A 17,734-nucleotide genomic window follows, 5' to 3' on the forward strand; every position below is an offset into this window, starting at 1 on the left:
ATTCTTGCCATGATAGAATCACTAACAGATTGTTGGAGAAGATAAAGAGCTTTAGCATTTTGTTGCTTTAATTTCTTACGTACCTCGGATGAGGATGTCTTGTCGATATCTTCTCCCGGCATGGTGATTCCTTCTTCAATGACATCCCAAAGATCATGGGATTCAAGGCAAGTCTTCATACGAACACTCCAATAGTCATAGTTTTCTCCATTGAATATTGGAGTCGTGATGGAGAGACTTGACGACGCCATAACGCCCGCTTATGATCGAACAAGCTCTGATGCCACTTGTTAGAAAATGGAGGTGATTATATAGAGGTTTGAGTATGGTGAGTGATTGTAGTGAAGTGGTGTAGAGAATATTGTGAGTGTAGTGTGTGTAGAAGATAGAGATAATGATTTTAGAGTGGAGCTCTTGTCTCCAAAGAACTTAGATAATATTAGATAGAGTGATGTTTTTGAGATGTTTGAGATTATGTGAGATTGGTTTTGAGATTGGTTACAAATGGCTCACAAGAGCTCTATTTATAGGTGTGGGAAGATCTCTCTAGATCCCACTACATTTAGCTTGTATCTAGAATTTTCTACTAACATCTACTTAAGGAATTCTCTAGATACTATATGGAAAATATCTATTCTCTAGAATACCATACTTGTCCTAGTATTATTTAGAATACTCTAGATTGATCTAGCTAGTGGTGAATTCTCTAGAATATACATAGCTTATTCTCACCTAGAATATTCTAGATAAATGCATCACACTTCAATAAGAAGTATGCCCCATTTCCATCTTGTTAGTTTAATCTGACAACCTGCTTTGTTTGTTAAATAAACATGGAACTTAACCGTCAAGACTTAATTCGTGAATGAAATGAGACATTTTCATTTTTTCACCAAGCTGTTATCTATCAACATATAAAATCCCCATTATCACTACTTGAAGGAAATAGTAATAGTAATAACAATCCAAGACAGCATAAGCGTAATTTTTTTTCCTAGGTATAAGTTCTGAAAATTAATGTCGCTTATAAAATAATGAAAAAATAAATTGAATAAAGGAACTTATTTTTTAGGAGCTTATAAGCTCTTTAGAAACTTATTTTGCTAAATACTTTGAAGAAGCTTACGAGCTTCGAAACAATTTAATAAGATGTTTCAAAGAGCTTATAAGCTCAATCAAACACCCTCCGAGTGAAGCCTGGGCTTCTCTCTCGCCCCGCAAATTGAACTGTCTATTTTCAAGTGGGGATGTCTTCGACGTATGGCCCTTGAATATTGAACCTTTATTGAAGCTTGTCTGAAAAGAGACTCAAAATAAATGGTAGTTGCGTAGTTGGTTCTAACAAGAGATGCATAATAAAGACATAGGGCAAAGAAAAGACAATTATAAATACCTCTTGTATGTCTATGCTGTTAGTCACTGGCGTGTTGTTCTGCATGCCTTGAGGGCCTCTAATCTAAAAAGAAAATTGGTGTATAAGAAATGAGTACAATAAGATGATCTAAAACAGAGAAATTTTCAAAAAATAGATTCTAATTACCTGAGGAATGGGTGCAGCTTGAGTTGTAATACTATTACTACCAGAAGTAACAGTATTAACCCTAGTATTCAGACCCACTTTGTCAGCAGCAAACCTTGTCTGAAAAATTTCCAATGTAAGAGGATTCAAGGGAAGGATAATTGTCGGAAGCTGCGAGAAAAGAAGCACATATTTTTAATATCTTTAACCCAAATTTCCTAGGATCTTCACATAAACAAATTTAAACAATAATACCCCCCCGTCCTGGAAGCGATATGCAGATGGCATGCTCCCATTTGTAATTCTCCCAACCTGCGAGAAAAGAAGCACATATTTTTAATACCTTTAACCCAAATTTACTAGGATCTTCACATAAACAAATTGGAACAATAATACCTCCTCCTCCAACTCCATTTCACTAATGATACGGAATCTAGAGTCACACATGTTTAGTTAGTATATAAGAGAAAGTTGCTTTTCATTTGAAAACTAATCTAAAACACAAATGATTTATGCTACTTAAGAAACTAACTTTATACAAACATAACACCATGCACGTTTCAATTGTAGAATGTTGGGATCAGAACATATACACCAAAAAACGTACCCATTATCTTCAAGATCCTTGAGATCTGCCGCCTTCAAGCCATCATCATCATCGTCATAAGAATCATCATCAGACTCGTACTTGTTAAAATAATTACCATAATCAATAATATGGGATCTGCACTCACAAATCCATCATGTTGAGTCAAGTGAATCAAGAGAAAGCTAGCTAGAAGAATGGTAGCATACATACGTACCCATAGATTGAGATTGTCTTTCCATGGGGCAGCGCAACGGTGCTCTCAACATAACAAAAAACATAGATTCCCATGAAATAATTATGAATACCAAGTTCCTTGCACTCTTTCTTACCCCAATCATAAGCTACTAGTCGCCGTTTGCAATCCTTCACCGGGCCAGCTGATCCATGAACAAACACGAATTCACCGTATATCGTAATATCTATTCCATGAATCCAACCACCAAGAGAGACATAAAACACTCTATCCCAGCACCTCGCCCCGTCTCTCCATATCCAAAGCTCAAAATAAAAATCAGGTTTAATCGTTTCACGATTAGTTTTTCGAGGCCGACATAAAACAACACCTAACGAATCTGCTTCATAAAACTTGACAGGCTCAAGATGCAGGCCACGAGTATTTGGTGGTGAAGGCAACAAATAGAACCTTTCCTCACTACAGTCGTAACACATAACTTGGAAGTCCAGAGTAGACCAATAAAACTTATCTCTAGCATATATAATTGTATGATCCGTACCGGAGAGGCGACAATGAAATTTAGGAGGCTCAATCGGCTTCCAAGAATCATCTCGTAACGAATACAAATCATAAGTCCGGTGCTTCTCCCGAGGATTTCCGATTCCTAAAGTGTGGCGACGTTCACAAACTCTTAGGATTCTGTAATCATCAGATTTAGAATCATAGCCAACACAACTACCAATAATTGCGGTCACACTCAGACTTGGAGTCCCATAAGGAGTTTCCTTGGGCTCAAGGATCTGAAACTGTTTGGTTGTGGGGTTGCAAAGATAAATACGACCACTAGAATCGGCCATTGACAACAAACCCCCGCTGCAACTGCGAATACCAGTCGGATCCATTTGATACATAAAAGGAAGGTCTAACCTATATTCAGGGATTTCAGATAAATCTTGGGGAGAAAGACCACTTAAATAACACGTACCACCTTTTCCATGGTTGCGTTTCACAACAAGCCGTGTCTCGCCGGAATTCTTCATCGTCGATCAAAAATTGATGGCTTTCCAAGAAGAAGAGGAAGAAAGGGAATAATGAATGAACCCTAATATGCTCTCTTTCGTGTTTGAAAGAAGAAAGGGAATGAGCCCTAATTCTTAAGCCCGACCCTCTACTTTATACTTACCATTTTCTTTTATATATATATATATATATATTATTCAGATTTTTAATTAATTTTGGGCTATTTAAATATAACCTAATACAGCCTAGACTTTTAAAATCCTAAAATTATTGTATTAAATAATGACTATTAATTTTATTATGTTGATGATTATTCAAGTATCCGAGCATGCATAACAGAAGACGAGTCGCTGCATGCAACAACTCTCCATCACAGTTATATGATTAGTTAGTTGGGGTTAGTTACAAGAGTTAGTTTATAACTGTAACTCATCTAGAAGCTTCATTGTATAGCTTAAATAGCTAAAGCTCTGCTCAGAGTTTTTACACAATAAAGAAAATGGTTTTCTCTCTACAAAATATTCCCTTCGTCCCAAACGAAATGGTCTATTTCTTTTCGGCACGGAGATTGAAATGTGTATAAAGTAGATAAAGTGAGTTGGTGGAAATTATTTAAATATTAAGTATAGAGAGAGATTGTATTGCCAAAAAAGGAAACAGGACATTTCGTTTGGGACAGCTCAAAAAGGAAAACAGGACATTTCGTTTGGGACGGATGAAGTACAACTTAGCTTATCTAATAATGATTTAATATTATTTGTTCAAAATGAGATTGCCTTAAATTATTTGTTTTACAATCCTTAAATTTAATTATTATTATTATTATTATTATTATTATTATTATTATTATTATTATTATTATTATTATTATTATTATTATTATTATTATTATACAATAGTCGTTAAATTTAATATTATACGCATTAAGTTAATAAAATTTTTATTATATACTATTTTAAATCGAATATTAATATTTAAATTAATATATATTTTTTGTATATTTGTATCTATATAATCTATAAAAGAGGAGTTTTCTCCCTTTATTTTTTCTCTCTTTTCTTCTATTAATTTTTTCATTGTTTTTCTCTTTTTTATTAATAATTTTTTTTTCTAAACATCGTAAAAATTGGTTATAATATACAAATATTTTTTTTCTCTTTGCTAAAATTTTACAATTTTTTTATTTATATTTGTGTATGAAAATATCTATTTATTAATTTATTATTATGTGGAATAATCTATATAATAATAATATGTATATTAATTTTAATTATCAAATAATTAAAATTATTTAATAGCCTTAATTATCATTACACTTTATAGGTAGTTGGAAATTATATTTTTAAATTCAGGATTTTATTAAGTGCTGATAATTAGATATTTAATCCAAATATTACTAATTATACTATCAAAAATTGAAGGCTTTCGAAGAAGAAGAAAGGGAATGAATGAACCCTAACGCGTCATATGCTTTCTTTCGTGTTTGAAAGAGGCGATCATATATACACAAGGCAAAACTAATTCTTAAGTCTCTCTACTTTTACTTATTATTTCAATAGGTCCCTACACAATATTATTGTTCTAATAGGTACTTATATTTTTATATTTGATATCATCATTGAGTCCTTATTTGAAGACGAGTATTAATGATTTGTTATAATTTTTTAGTATAACTTAAATGCTATGTCATTCCGTACTTAGATTAAGATAATTCAAATCCATACCGTATTCTAGTTGAAAATTTAATACAAAACCTTAATAAACTTTAATCCCAAACAATAATGGCATCAAAATTCTCTTCTTCCCCCAAACACTTCTCTGCATTTTGATTTCCTATTTTCTACAAACCTTGCGCATGTATACATAAAATTGATAGAATAATTATTTCAAATAAACTTGATAGAATAAAGTTTGTAGATAATAGGAAAATAAATTGCAGAGCAGTATTTGGGCGAAGAATTAAGAATACCGCTACTATTATTTTTTGGAATTAAATTTTCTTAGGCTTTTGTATTAAATTTCGAACTAGGATATGATATGGATTTGCATTATTCAAATACGGATGACATGACATTTAAATTACAAAAATTTAATAAATTAATTGATATCTCCAAATAATATAAAGACGTGATGATATCACATATAATATTAAAACAAAATTATTGTATAGGGACCTATTGAAATAAAGAGTAAAAGTAGAGGGACTTCATAATGTATTTTTCCTATACATAAAGTATTCAAAGATAGTGGATAATGATCCCAACCCTAAGGTAAAAGTAGAGATGGCAAATTTTCAAGGAAGATAGAAAATAAAATATTTTAGATTTTGAAGTTTCCATAACTTAATCATCTTATATTTATTTTTGACGATTTTTATGCTATATTAAATTCAAGATATATATTAAATATTTTTTTATGAATTAAATTGGACAATGTTTAAAAAAGAATTAAAATATAAAAAAGAAAAAGAAAAAAATAATAGAAAAATTAGTAGAAAAAGAGAGGGAAAAAGAGGGGAAAATTGGAGGAAATAAACTCCTCTTTTATATACTCCCTCCGTCCCGGCCAAGACGCTACATTTGCTCTTCGGCACGGAATTTAAGGAGTTGTAGATTAATGTTTTAAGTGTGTAGTAATAAAGTGATAAAGTATGAGAGAGAAAGTAATATAAAGTAAGAAAGAGAAGGTAATAAAGTGATAAAGTAGGAGAGAGAAGGTAATAAAGTGATAAAGTAGGAGAGAGAATGTAATAAAAAAAATACTCCTTAATTAGTGTTAATTAAGTGTTTAAATTCCTTATTTTTGCCAAATATAGAAATGTAGCATCTTTGTTGGGACGGCCCAAAAAGGAATATGTAGCATCTTGGGCGGGACGGAGGGAGTATTATATAGATATAGATTTGCTCAAAATGAGATTGTCTTAAATTATTTGCTTTACAATCTATAAATTTAATTATGGTTATACATAACACTCATTAAATTTTACAATTATACTCATTGAGTTGATAAAATTGTTATTATACAATATTTTAAATTAAATACTAATATTTAAATTAATACTAGCATTTGCACCCCGTGCAATGCACGGGAAACATTTTTATATTTTTAAATTTATATAAAATTGATATCAACTCAATATCATATTTATAAATATAATAAAAATTAACTTGAATTAATTATATAGTATTTTATTTGAATATTGAAAAATGAAAAAATAAAAAAGAATTCACAATAATAAAAATTGATACTCCCTCCGTCCCGGTCAAAGTGGTGCACTTCTTTTGGGCACGGGATTTAAAGAGAATAAGATTGTAATGTAAAAGTGTGTAAATGTGTGTGGGGCCACATTGTTTGTAGTGTAAAATTATTACCAAAAAAAGGAAATGCATCACTTTCGGTGGGACAGTCCAAAAATGAATACGCACCACTTTCGGTGGGACGAAGAGAGTATTATTTAAAGACAACAAAATAAGTTAAAAATAAAAAATAACTAAAAAATAGATTTATTCAAAAAAAAGATGAGAGAGAAGAGAGATTTTTTTAAAGTTTTAATCTTTAAATAAATATAACTTTTATATTTTAAATAAAATATTAACATAAAATATATCAAATTAAAACTCTTATCGTGATCTTTAAAGAAAAAGAAAATAAACCTTTTTATAAATTATAGAATTATAAATAAATTAACATTTCATGAGTTAGTGGGTTTAAATACTTTAATTTTTTTTTTAGAAGAAATACTTTAATTAGATATGCGAGAACGTGAGTGAGAGATAGTGGAGTTGTGAATGGATCATTTAATTCTTATCCTTCATATTAAAATTATTTTCAAAATTGCCATTGAATTTGAAATTGAGAACTCCCTTTTTAATATAGTATAGATATATTTATGGTATATAATTTATTAACGTGCAGGTAATCCATGAAAATATTGAAATTTGAATATGTTTCCTAATGTTTGAAATTTTAAAACATTGTGGTGAAGAACATGATTTTCAGAACCTGTGGGGCTTCAAAAGAAATATAAAGAACTTTGAGGCCTTCTACGAGAAAAGAAGAAGTTGTGTGCAGCGCCTAAATTGAAGCATTAGGGTTTGTGATTGTTTCCCACTCGACGCCCCAATTGAGTGAGAGAATGTCGAAGAAGAACGATTTAGGCCGAAGAAAAAGGCAGCATGATTTCGATTTAAAGAGTAATGCTTTTCTTATCTTCTTAATCTGCTTACTTTTTAATCTATTGATTTCGCTAAAATCAATTTTGTAGTTCTCTTTGTTGATTATCTACTTTTTTTCTCGTTGCTTTGCGAAAAAACAGGGGAAAAAGAAGCGAAGGAAAAGAAGGAAAAGAAGCTGAATGCCAAGAAAAATAAGATGAAAGTAATTCACTCCCTTTTTACTTCGATTACTATGAATTTATGGCGTCTGGTGATATAATATAAATTTGTTTGATTGTTTATGGGATTAATTTAACTTATCCTTGATGTAGTGTTTCTGCGTATCATGATTTTGAATAGATTAAATTGTTTTTGCATAGTTTAGTATGAGAGATTGGCTATGTCTTTTTTGGGTTTGGAGATGATTTTATTCTTTATGTTGAAGAAGTCGATTTGTATTGTGCTTAGGTTGATGGTAGCAGCAGTAAGAAGAAGAAGGGTGGGAGTGGATTTCAAGTAGGAAAGAAAAAGTTGAAAACGAGGATGACGCCGTTGGCCAAAGCTAAAGCTGCCCAGGCAATGGAGGTCGACAAATAAGGTTACTGTCATTGGATTAAATGCTAGCAGAAAATAGGAAATTTGTTGAATCTCATAGATTGTAAATTCAAATGTTTGCACACTTTGCCTTTTGAAATCTACCATTTATGCTTTTGTGTTCTTTAACTTCAGTTTTGGTTTGGTCAGCGTATGTGGGAATTTCTCGTAGATATTCTTGGGTGTCCCATAGTTGAGGGAATTCTACAGAGCGAATTATGACTAGTTGTTGATAGTGAGAATCGGGTAGGAAGTGCGGGAATGTGGTGTGACATTATTTTTATGGTTTAAGGCAGTTCTTTGAGGTCAAGACAATCCCACCTCACATGCTTCACTTCATTGTTTCATTGTTCTATTACTATTGCATGTTGTTGTGCTGTGGTCCTATTGTAATGAACCATCACTCTTTCAAATCGAGCTTGCACAAAGTTTAGCCCATCTCTATACTAAATCCTCTCCTAGATGGTTGCTTTCCTGTTGTGTAGCTTGTCTAAGTAATCTAGGTTGTGTGTGCAACTATTTGATAGATGGTTCCTTCTTTCCGTTGTGTAATTTTACGACTACATTTCCCGTTGATTGTTACATTACATGCTTGTAGAAATCTCATATATTTTTGGATGTGTTGATGATTGTTACATTACATGCTTGTAGAAATCTCATATATTTTTGGATGTGTTGATGATTGTTACATTACATGCTTGTAGAAATCTCATATATTTTTGGATATGTTGATCTGTTTAGAATATATGAATGTGCTTGGGAGATAGGAATGTAAACAATTCGAATCAAAGTGAATATCACTAGATTCGATTTTTATTTGTAAATATATATTCGAATCATATTTGTGATTTGAACTCGAGTTGTACATTGATATGATTCGCGAATATGGATCGAATTGAATATTCAATTTGAACTTTTCTACTATTCGACTGAATATGAATATATTTAATTCGTAATTTTGAAGGAGAAATTTTCAAACAATATTTTAAATAATATGGAGCTATATTCAATACTTCTTTTTATTTTGATATTATTTTTCTTTCTTCCATATTCTTTTTTACGCTAGTAAATATTTTTTTGTTTATTATTTTGTTAAATAATATGGAGCTATATTCCTTTTTCACTTTATCACTATTCTTTTCTTTTATATATATAATATATATAATTGAATATTTTTAATATCAAATCGAATATCATGATTTTTTTTTAATTTGAATATTAAATTCAAAATTATTTAATTTGTATACATAAATGTTCAGTTGTCTGGGTCCGGGATTGAGACTCCCGTACAATAATTCATGAGTTATTATTGGTAAATTTCACTAAACGAGTTTGAACGAGAGTGGTTGTGTGGGTCTATGCAGTCGGATCGCTATCATATCCGCTTGATGTGGGTCCCGCACCGCCCGAACCGGGATCCCCAATGATGTTGCTTCAAACGCCCCACCAGTCATATTCTGTTTTCCCAATATCTAAGGGCGTGAATGCTGGCAAATCAATGCTTCAAGTTGAACAAACTTGAAGAAAAAAAATAGTTCTCACCAACTTAAATTAATAGATCTATTTTCAACACTCTGTTGACGAATGCATCGACTTAGAATAAGGTTGACGAATTAGAGTGCTGTTGGAATTGAAAATTTTGGCTTAATCGAGAAAGAAGTCTAAAAATTGGTTTATAGTTTTTCAAAATTGACATTTTATCATAAAATTAATCCAACCGAACAAGATATCATAAAATTAATCTAATCTAATCCTATCTCATCCTTAGAACCGAACGCCCCCTAAGAGGATGAAACTAATTAAGATTGATCAACACTTGAGATTAACTTTCAAGAAAGTAATAAAATAACTCAATAACGCTGCTTTAACAAACTTAATCAACTGATCAACTAATTCTCATTTGACTCACAATTGACAATCTTAGTTAGTTAATAATTTTCTCTCACGTGACAATCTTATTCAGCTCATAATTAGCTGAATATTCAAGTATAAATTTTGTATGGTGCAAATATTTTTCTCAATATTTTATACAATCACTTTAAAGAGAAATTATTATTCAGTGTTTGGCCGATTAAAGATTCTCATTAAGATGTTAGGTTCATACTCAAAGAATTTTGTAAATTTTTGTTTTTACTTTTAATGAATCACATGATAAATTGGAATTCTTTTATCTAGGGGACATGGGATTAGCGTAATTTTAAAAAATAAATAAATTATTAAGACGTTAACGATGAAAAGGTTGTAGCAAAATTGGGCTGAAATTTCCGAATAAAATTAAAAAGAAATATCTATGTTGAAATGGTAGTCGATTAAAGTCGACGGCCCACATGAGCGAGTGGGATAATAGGTGTTAGTGATTGAATTGAAGTGTGACAATCACATTGGCATGAAGATATTTGAGATGAGAATTATGGACCAAGCACTCTCCTTTGTCTTGTTTTCTACTTTCTCTCTCTACTCCAACCCCCCACTTTTTTTTTGAGAGAAGAATAGCTTTATTTAATTCGGAAGAAGAAAGTCAAATAGGAAAATCCAACTTCCAAATCATTACATCAGATAAAGATAAAATATGTATGCCAAGTTCACGAGCTGCTCTATTAGTCTCACGACGAACATGAAAAAAAATCCAACACCACCGTCTCATGAGCATGAACGAAGGCCTCCAACCACCACTTTTGATCTTCCTATTTCAACCGTCTCATTTTCTATTCCACTAATATTAGTATACAATATAATTAAGGAGTTTTGGTAAATAGAATAACAAACTACTTCGAAATTATAATTTTAATATGATTTTTAAAGTGTAGTAAATTAAATCATGATTTTTTTTTAATTTTTGCAATTCTGTCCCTCTATTTTTTTTTTTTTATCGTTGGATTGTTGAGTTGGAGTTTACGTGTATTAGTTCGTCACATAATATTTATGCTACACCATCATTTGCAATAAAATTGTTGAATATTGGAAATTAGGTTGTAGAGTGTAGATACACGATACATTTAATTTATAATTTGAAAAAAAAATTAATTGAAATTGTACGAAACAATATCATTTAAACCTTTATTAATCTGTGTAAGCTCCTAATTTTTGAATTGGAGGACAAAATTATAAAAATTGAAAATGTGGTGATTTTATTCATCACACTTTAAAAGTCACAGTAAAATTATAATTTTAAAATAATTCGTGATTTTATTTGTCAAAAATGCTATAGTTAAATGTGCATGATATATCTAAATAAACACAGCAGATAATTAAAGAAAGTCAGCGCTCATATTATCCCAAAAAAAAGAAGTATAAATATGTTAGAATTAGACGTAGGCTCGATTCAATTAAATCATGAAATAATTCAATAATTGTGTTGATTATATGTAATCATATTCAAAATAATGCACACACACATGTTAAAGAATTTTAAAAGTAATTTTATTTTGGAAAAATTTCAAGATTCCAACCATAAATAGTAAATATTTACGAAAATAAAGTACTCTATTTTCTGACATGGAAAGCCCGATTGCGGCAAAATATCTGTTCGCATTCTCAACAGGCATTTAGTCAGAAAAAACCAAGAAAAAGAGCACTGCATATCTTCAGATAAGAACGCTTTCAAAGTTATGGTGAGTTCATCCATGCCTTATTTCTTCAACTGTTTATCTCTGCCAACCCTTTTCAACACTATGGCTTATGTTCGCATTTCATTCGTCAAGTTTCAATCTTTCCTCAACTTTCTCGAAAACCATTGTGCATGTTTAGTATGTACCATGTTCTTGTAAGGCAATGGCGTTTTTTGTCTAAGAAAAATGGGTTTTGTTTCTTGAAATTCTGCTTGAGGATTGACAAGAGTGTGAGGAGAAATTGTTTCTAGAAGCTTATTTTACTGTCTTTTTTGGATTGGTAGGCTGTGAATTTTTCTTGATTATTTTCTTGAATGAAGCTTTTTTTTTTTCCTTTTCTCTGTTGATTTATAGAGTGTGGGATATATTGAATTTAAGTCCTTTATGTGAATAGAATTATTGGATGTTTGGTAGATTTGATTTGCTTTTCATCTTCTTTGTGTATCATTTTCATGATTATCATAGGTTTTATCTGATGGGGTTTGAGCTGTCTTGATTAAGTTTTGTAAATTGGAAAGGAGGGAGAGTTTAGTGTGTGGATTTGCTATGGTTGTTGAAGCTTTGAACTATGATGTTGTTGTAGTTGTGTCAAGAGTAGAAGCCCCAAAGTAAATGCATGGATCAAAGGGATGCTATGACATTAGCGGGCTCGGGTTCGTATTACATGCAGGCCGACTCTGCAGCAGGGCTGCAGAGCTCACCTAACATGAGCCCAATGTCGAATGCTGCTGTACACTTCCAGTCCAACACCGGTGGCAGCTTAAATGTGTCGTCGTTACCTTTAGATACTTCATCAGCAATGTCTCCTCACGGAGTTAGTGTAGGTGTAGGTGTAGGTCCACATGCTATGCAGCAAGGCGAACCTGTGCGCAGGAAAAGGGGAAGGCCGCGTAAATATGGACACGATGGTGCAGTTTCATTGGGACTGTCTCCCTCTATCTCTAGTCCTACACCGATGGCAAGAGCCACTCAGAAGTGGAGAGGGAGACCACCGGGAGCTGGACGTAAGCAACAGCTGTCGCCTCTAGGTAGTTTTCCCCTTTGCTTTTTTTAGAGCTTATGATGGATTCATTATCTTTTTAACATTGTTAATTGATGCAAAAATCTTGAAGACAAGTCTCATGAATTTACAATTTACAATTTCACCATGTTATACAATTTCAAGGTTCCTCATGCTTTAATTGTTCCTTGTATTTGTAGCACTATGTACATGTCCGAATCATGAGTTCAAGCGGGCAAATTTCTTATGCAAAGCTTCTAAAAATAAAATCAAGTGCTGTTGAACTCAATATATTTATGTCATTTGTGTGGATATAGAATCAATAAAAAAGGCTACTATCTTGAGCTAGCTGCCTTCTTCAAGTGTACGATATTCATGCGTTTTGATATTTTTATATACTAATCTGTTTCTCCAGTTTTAAAATATTTACTGTTTGGCTGAATTTTCAAAGAACTAATAACCTTTTTCAGGTGGATCTACTTTCACTGGAGCTGGAACAATGACTCCACATATCATCAATGTTGCAGTTGGAGAAGTATGTATAAATCTTTGCGAATCATGTCATACAATTATAGGCTTTTTGCCTTTCTCAACTGGAACAAAATGGTAATTTGTAACTGCTACGTTGCAGGATATCAAAAGAAAGGTATTATCTCTTTTACAGGGACGAAGGGGCATAGTTATCTTGTCGGGCATTGGTTCCATCTCGGCTGCAAATATCAAGATTTCAAATTCTAGTGGAAGTGTCACGTACGAGGTGAGGTGTTGGCTAAGCTCTAAGAAATCTTCATTATAGAATTCGAGGAACAGTTTTTGTCTGAAACGAATCGTGCTTTTTCATCCTTTTGCAGGGGCACTTTGATATGATAAATTTATCAGGTTCTTACATCAATGATGTTGATGGTCCTCACGGCCCGACTGGAGGTCTTAATGTTACGTTTGCTGGTCCTGATGGTCGTCTCATAGGCGGCCCTGTCGAGGGCCTCCTCATTGCTGGCAGCCCTGTTCAGGTGCCATTAAAACGCTCTCTCGTGTTGAAACCAGCTGAAATTTACTATGATTTTACATGGCTGCTGCCTAGATATAATTCACTATGTTTTCATTGGGTGAAATATGATACCATAACAATATAACAATATGCTTTCACCTCTGATTTTCAATATCTGTGATCAAATATTTTCTTCCATTTTTGTATTCAAACAGCATATAGTTGATAGCCAACTTAATCTTCTATTTTGGTTGTTGAAGATATACCTTTTTCTATCTTTTTCTCTCTTTTTCTTTTTTCTCGTTTTCTTTTTCCATTGGTTATGAACTGCTCCAGGTGATTGCTGGAAGCATGGTTCCTTTCACTTCTAAGCCCAAAAACAAGGCGCCCGAAGATCTGGAACCTTCTGGAGACCCTCATCGTAGCACACTTGGAAACTCGGTAAATCCAGCTAACGTTAGTCAGAATCTCAACCAGATGCGCGCCTGGACGAATTCAAGATGATGGATGTATATGAAATTGTTGTGTTGACATTAACTGAAGCTGGAAGGAAAGAGCACAATGCATTCGCTTTTTCTTACATGACATAGGCTTTCCCAAAATGTACACCCCTCCATTAAAAGGATTTTCCTCGTACCTGCTGTATGAACAACAATACTTGTAATTCATCTTGAGAGGACAGCTCAAGAAACATTTGTATACTCAGTTTTTTGTAACAAATTGGAAGCTTTTTTTCTCAATCTTGGTGAGTGTTTGCATTTTGCCTGTCACACAAGATCCTCTGTTTATCGACGTTTCTGTGAAGGGGTTGCAGAGTAAGTGCATTGATTGAAGAGGGGCTCTGTTTCATACTATCTAAGACATGAATGGCATAACACATTTCTGCATTTTCATATGCATATATATATATATTTATTTATTTATAGATAGATATATCAATATTTCTTTTTTAAATATGTGTTGTTATCATTGTTTTTGTAAGCAGTATGCTGACTTGTATGTTATTTTGTACCTTTGAAAATTGCATACTGAAATAAGAGAGACATCAAGATTAGTCATTGAACTTAATTATCTATTTTCAGATGATCATGTCATATAACTCTCTCCCCCTTTTTTAAATTTATATTTATTTATTTAAAATGTCGATGTTCGTGGTGCATCGCACGGGCGGACGTACTAGTATGTAGGATAGACACATTTACAATATCTGCATCCATATTCAGAAATATCAAATATATATGGACTGAAGCAACATTATTTTAAAACAGACATAAGCAACATCCTCCTTTATTTGATCACTGAGCTCTGTAATAATGCTGCATATTTATACTGTCCTTTTCAAGCATCTGACCAGTGTATGTCCAATCCACCCCAGTCCTTTTCAGGCACACCTAGAGCCTTCCAGACGGCCCTCGAGGCGTCGACAATGTTTCTGTCGCAGGGCGGCTGGTAGTCGTGCTCGAGATCGCACCCCATTGTGGAGTCACACTCATCAATCACCATGGCAGTCACACTCTTCCCATTGCCATAAATGGTAATGTTGTTGAAGCACCTCTTCATGTTATTGAACCAACCAGTCGACAGCGCCACGATCGGGATGTCGTCTGAGTGGTAGTGGCCGTCGCACTCCGACGGCCCTCCACCGTCCTTGCCCTTCTCGAATCCGTTGAGAGTCAGGAAGCCTTTAGTCCTGCCTGAAACTGAAGGTGAGCATTTGTAGATGTCGTAGAACTTTCCTTCTTCGCAGCATTCAGAGTCGTTGGACTTGTTGCATTTATCTTTTGGTGGCTTCTTCCCCTTGATCTTGCCACTTGGTTTGCAAGGTTTGGCTTCGATTTGCGGGATGAACGACATGATGAGAGCAGAGAAGACGATGAAGAGCAAGAATAAGAGAGACCGATTCCTCATCTTTCTTACTAGTAAGCCTGATGATTTGAGCTCTTTTTCATGAAATTTAGAAGTGAATGCAGCCATTTTATAGATGTTGGAACAGTGAAATTCGTTTGTCGATTTCTTGAAATGGAACTAGAGACTGATTGTGTCTTATTCTAGTGGACTCTTCTATTAACTTAGTAAACATAAGTGATTGACATTAACAAGAATTGTTGTTTGGACTTTACATTAATTCCACAATGAATCTTTGTTTCTGATTTCTTTTGTTCCTTGCAGGATCTCTTCTCTGTTTTTTTGTAACTGTTTGACCCCTTATTTAGATAATATCCACGCAACATTAGGCAACGGTGAAGAAGACAAACGACACGAAAGAAGCCATCCCATGTCTAAATCATCTATATGAGCAAGGTTTGAGAATCTAAGAAAATTCTTGATCATAATTTGAACAAAGAAGAACTTTTTTATGTCTATGGCCTTCCTTCTATGATAGATGAGGGACCATAGTTAGAGCAAACGAATACGGTAAGTAGTGTAATTTTTTTTTTCCCCTAATAATAATATCAATGGTCATGTCTGCAAGAAACAGACTAAGATTTCTCTGCATGCAATCCCAGAAAACTTTATGGTTCCATACTGCATTAGTTTCGTTTTAATCTAGGCCAGTTTGACGTCGTTATAAAACATACAATTTCGATATCAAATCCTATGTGCTCCATTTTCACATGAAGGTGATGTGATGGAGAAAAATGTTCTGTCATTTATTGTGTTGTTTGTGAACTATCTCTAGACGGCAGAAAGCAACAAGATGTCAGACTCTGAATGATTACAATTTGATGTTTTGTTTTCCATATTTTTTCTGATTTAAGGATAATGGTTAGAGATTATAGATATAAGCAAGAAAATAGGGTACTGTTTAATACCTATTATGATGCCAAAGAGAAATTTTTATGTCAAAGGTGTGAGAAATTATACAAGAAACCATGAGACTAGTAAAACCAGGATTGCATATATTAAGCTCTTAACATGATTTAATAGGTAGATAATCATATTCTTACATCATTTAAACTAGTATAACTGCCCTTCAAGAATCAAAGGATGTTACTAAGCATCAGACCATGTGATATCCAACTCGCCCCAGTCGCCTTCAGGAACCCCCAAGGCTTTCCAGACAGCCTTTGAGGCATCAACGATGTTGTTAGGACACGGTGGCTGATAATCGTGATCCTCATCACATCCCATGGTGGAATCACACTCATCCACCACCATGGCTGTCACACTCCGGCCATTACCACTTATAGTTACGTTGTTGAGGCATCTGCTCCCTCCGCTGTACCAACCAGTTGATAGGGCGACGACTGGTGTGTCGTCAGAGTGGTACTGATTGTCACATTCTGATGGGCCCCCTCCGTCTCCACCCTTCTGGAAGCTGTTGATGGTGAGAACTGCTTTCGTGCTTCCAGAAATGGGGGGAGAGCATTTGTAAGTGGTGTAGAGCTTCCCTTGTTTACAGCAATCGGAGTCATTTTGCTGGTTGCATTGCCCCGGAGGTGGTTTCTTTCCCCTGATTTTGCCACTCGGGTTGCAGGATTGAAGACGGCCCTCCAACGCCTGAGCAGCAAGGATGATTAGCAAAGCAAAGATGGCTACTTTGTTGAGGTTCTTCATCTTGGCTCTATGTTTTCTTTAAGTTTAGTATTGAAACACTGATTTTTGGATGCAGAAATGGGATGAAGTTTGAGTGTTTAAATAGATTCATTTTCAATAAATAACTCCAAAAAAGTGCTCAAGATATGTGACTTCTTCTGCTATATTATCTGTATATAAGATGACAGAGATACAGTCTTATGCTCAACTGAAATGCCGTCTCAGTTGATCTTTTCTTCATCGCTGTCAAGACTTGTGCATTGGCCTATCTGCTAAATTTCGTCTCCAAAACTTCAAACGACGAGTTATGATTCATATCATCTGTTCATCATGGAACAAAAATTTCATGTAAAAAATTGTAAGTAGATTTTATAGGTTTAAGCCATTTGGAAAGTTGTTTGATGATTAAGTTCTTTCTTTAACCATCCATACTCTGATAACTGCAACATTTTTTATTCTTCTCTAAAAATATTAAGAGTGCATTTTGAGATAAACCAATGTATTGCAAGTCTGGTAACTTTCTATAAATAGTAAAACAGTAGAAAAGAAA

The 17,734-nt window shown here is 33.5% G+C and overlaps 4 protein-coding genes and 1 long non-coding RNA gene across 8 annotated transcripts; 2 read left to right on the forward strand and 3 right to left on the reverse strand.

Annotated features, from left to right (window-relative positions):
• Positions 1-958: 958 nt before the first annotated feature.
• On the reverse strand, positions 959-1,604 carry LOC130999112 (uncharacterized). The gene is made up of 3 exons (XR_009093418.1): positions 1,541-1,604; positions 1,394-1,456; positions 959-1,296 (listed from the first exon to the last, which is right to left on the reverse strand). It is a non-coding gene; the product is annotated as an uncharacterized LOC130999112 (long non-coding RNA).
• On the reverse strand, positions 1,604-3,440 carry LOC130999111 (uncharacterized). Of its 2 annotated transcripts, XR_009093417.1 has the most exons (4): positions 2,323-3,440; positions 2,127-2,243; positions 1,775-1,952; positions 1,604-1,639 (listed from the first exon to the last, which is right to left on the reverse strand). XR_009093417.1 is itself a non-coding variant. In XM_057924609.1 (3 exons), the coding sequence occupies exons 1-3, from the start codon at positions 3,321-3,323 to the stop codon at positions 1,865-1,867; spliced, it is 1,206 nt and encodes a 401-aa protein (XP_057780592.1). In that variant the 5' UTR covers positions 3,324-3,440; the 3' UTR covers positions 1,610-1,864. The 2 variants fall into 2 exon arrangements, 1 of the variants encoding a protein (XP_057780592.1); XM_057924609.1 differs by having other exon boundaries at positions 1,610-1,952.
• A 3,902-nt stretch (positions 3,441-7,342) lies between these two features.
• On the forward strand, positions 7,343-8,180 carry LOC130999113 (uncharacterized). The gene is made up of 3 exons (XM_057924611.1): positions 7,343-7,496; positions 7,619-7,680; positions 7,926-8,180. Exons 1-3 carry the CDS (start codon positions 7,439-7,441, stop codon positions 8,052-8,054), a joined length of 249 nt encoding a protein of 82 aa, XP_057780594.1. The 5' UTR covers positions 7,343-7,438; the 3' UTR covers positions 8,055-8,180.
• Positions 8,181-11,505: 3,325 nt separating this feature from the next.
• Positions 11,506-14,387, forward strand: LOC130999114 (AT-hook motif nuclear-localized protein 9-like). 3 transcript variants are annotated; one of them, XM_057924612.1, is made up of 6 exons: positions 11,506-11,662; positions 12,243-12,687; positions 13,130-13,194; positions 13,291-13,416; positions 13,511-13,669; positions 13,984-14,387. In XM_057924612.1, the coding sequence occupies exons 2-6, from the start codon at positions 12,276-12,278 to the stop codon at positions 14,149-14,151; spliced, it is 930 nt and encodes a 309-aa protein (XP_057780595.1). In that variant the 5' UTR covers positions 11,506-11,662; positions 12,243-12,275; the 3' UTR covers positions 14,152-14,387. The 3 variants fall into 3 exon arrangements, with proteins under 3 accessions (XP_057780595.1, XP_057780596.1, XP_057780597.1); XM_057924613.1 differs by having other exon boundaries at positions 11,660-11,939; XM_057924614.1 differs by having other exon boundaries at positions 11,660-11,797.
• Positions 14,388-14,855: 468 nt separating this feature from the next.
• LOC130999115 (putative ripening-related protein 1) lies at positions 14,856-17,339 on the reverse strand. The gene is made up of 2 exons (XM_057924615.1): positions 16,648-17,339; positions 14,856-15,471 (listed from the first exon to the last, which is right to left on the reverse strand). The coding sequence occupies exons 1-2, from the start codon at positions 17,203-17,205 to the stop codon at positions 14,986-14,988; spliced, it is 1,044 nt and encodes a 347-aa protein (XP_057780598.1). The 5' UTR covers positions 17,206-17,339; the 3' UTR covers positions 14,856-14,985.
• Positions 17,340-17,734: the final 395 nt, after the last annotated feature.

This window comes from Salvia miltiorrhiza, chromosome 8, assembly GCF_028751815.1.
Source record: "Salvia miltiorrhiza cultivar Shanhuang (shh) chromosome 8, IMPLAD_Smil_shh, whole genome shotgun sequence".
In the NCBI taxonomy this organism is placed as follows: Eukaryota; Viridiplantae; Streptophyta; class Magnoliopsida; order Lamiales; family Lamiaceae; genus Salvia; species Salvia miltiorrhiza.

What these genes read in the sequence shown, in the direction of transcription:
- LOC130999111 (XM_057924609.1), bottom strand. Translation starts at nt 3,323, where the DNA reads ATGAAGAATTCCGGCGAGACACGGCTTGTTGTGAAACGCAACCATGGA. An exon ending in AAGACAATCTCAATCTATGG is followed by an intron (nt 2,244 to 2,322) that starts GTACGTATGTAT and finishes TTGTGAGTGCAG; the next exon opens with ATCCCATATTATTGATTATG. An exon ending in AAGGATCTTGAAGATAATGG is followed by an intron (nt 1,953 to 2,126) that starts GTACGTTTTTTG and finishes GTGTGACTCTAG; the next exon opens with ATTCCGTATCATTAGTGAAA.
- LOC130999113 (XM_057924611.1), top strand. Translation starts at nt 7,439, where the DNA reads ATGTCGAAGAAGAACGATTTAGGCCGAAGAAAAAGGCAGCATGATTTC. An exon ending in GCATGATTTCGATTTAAAGA is followed by an intron (nt 7,497 to 7,618) that starts GTAATGCTTTTC and finishes GCGAAAAAACAG; the next exon opens with GGGAAAAAGAAGCGAAGGAA. An exon ending in CCAAGAAAAATAAGATGAAA is followed by an intron (nt 7,681 to 7,925) that starts GTAATTCACTCC and finishes TATTGTGCTTAG; the next exon opens with GTTGATGGTAGCAGCAGTAA.
- LOC130999114 (XM_057924612.1), top strand. Translation starts at nt 12,276, where the DNA reads ATGGATCAAAGGGATGCTATGACATTAGCGGGCTCGGGTTCGTATTAC. An exon ending in GCAACAGCTGTCGCCTCTAG is followed by an intron (nt 12,688 to 13,129) that starts GTAGTTTTCCCC and finishes AACCTTTTTCAG; the next exon opens with GTGGATCTACTTTCACTGGA. An exon ending in TCAATGTTGCAGTTGGAGAA is followed by an intron (nt 13,195 to 13,290) that starts GTATGTATAAAT and finishes GCTACGTTGCAG; the next exon opens with GATATCAAAAGAAAGGTATT.
- LOC130999115 (XM_057924615.1), bottom strand. Translation starts at nt 17,205, where the DNA reads ATGAAGAACCTCAACAAAGTAGCCATCTTTGCTTTGCTAATCATCCTT. An exon ending in TGGATATCACATGGTCTGAT is followed by an intron (nt 15,472 to 16,647) that starts GCTTAGTAACAT and finishes ATCGAAGCCAAA; the next exon opens with CCTTGCAAACCAAGTGGCAA.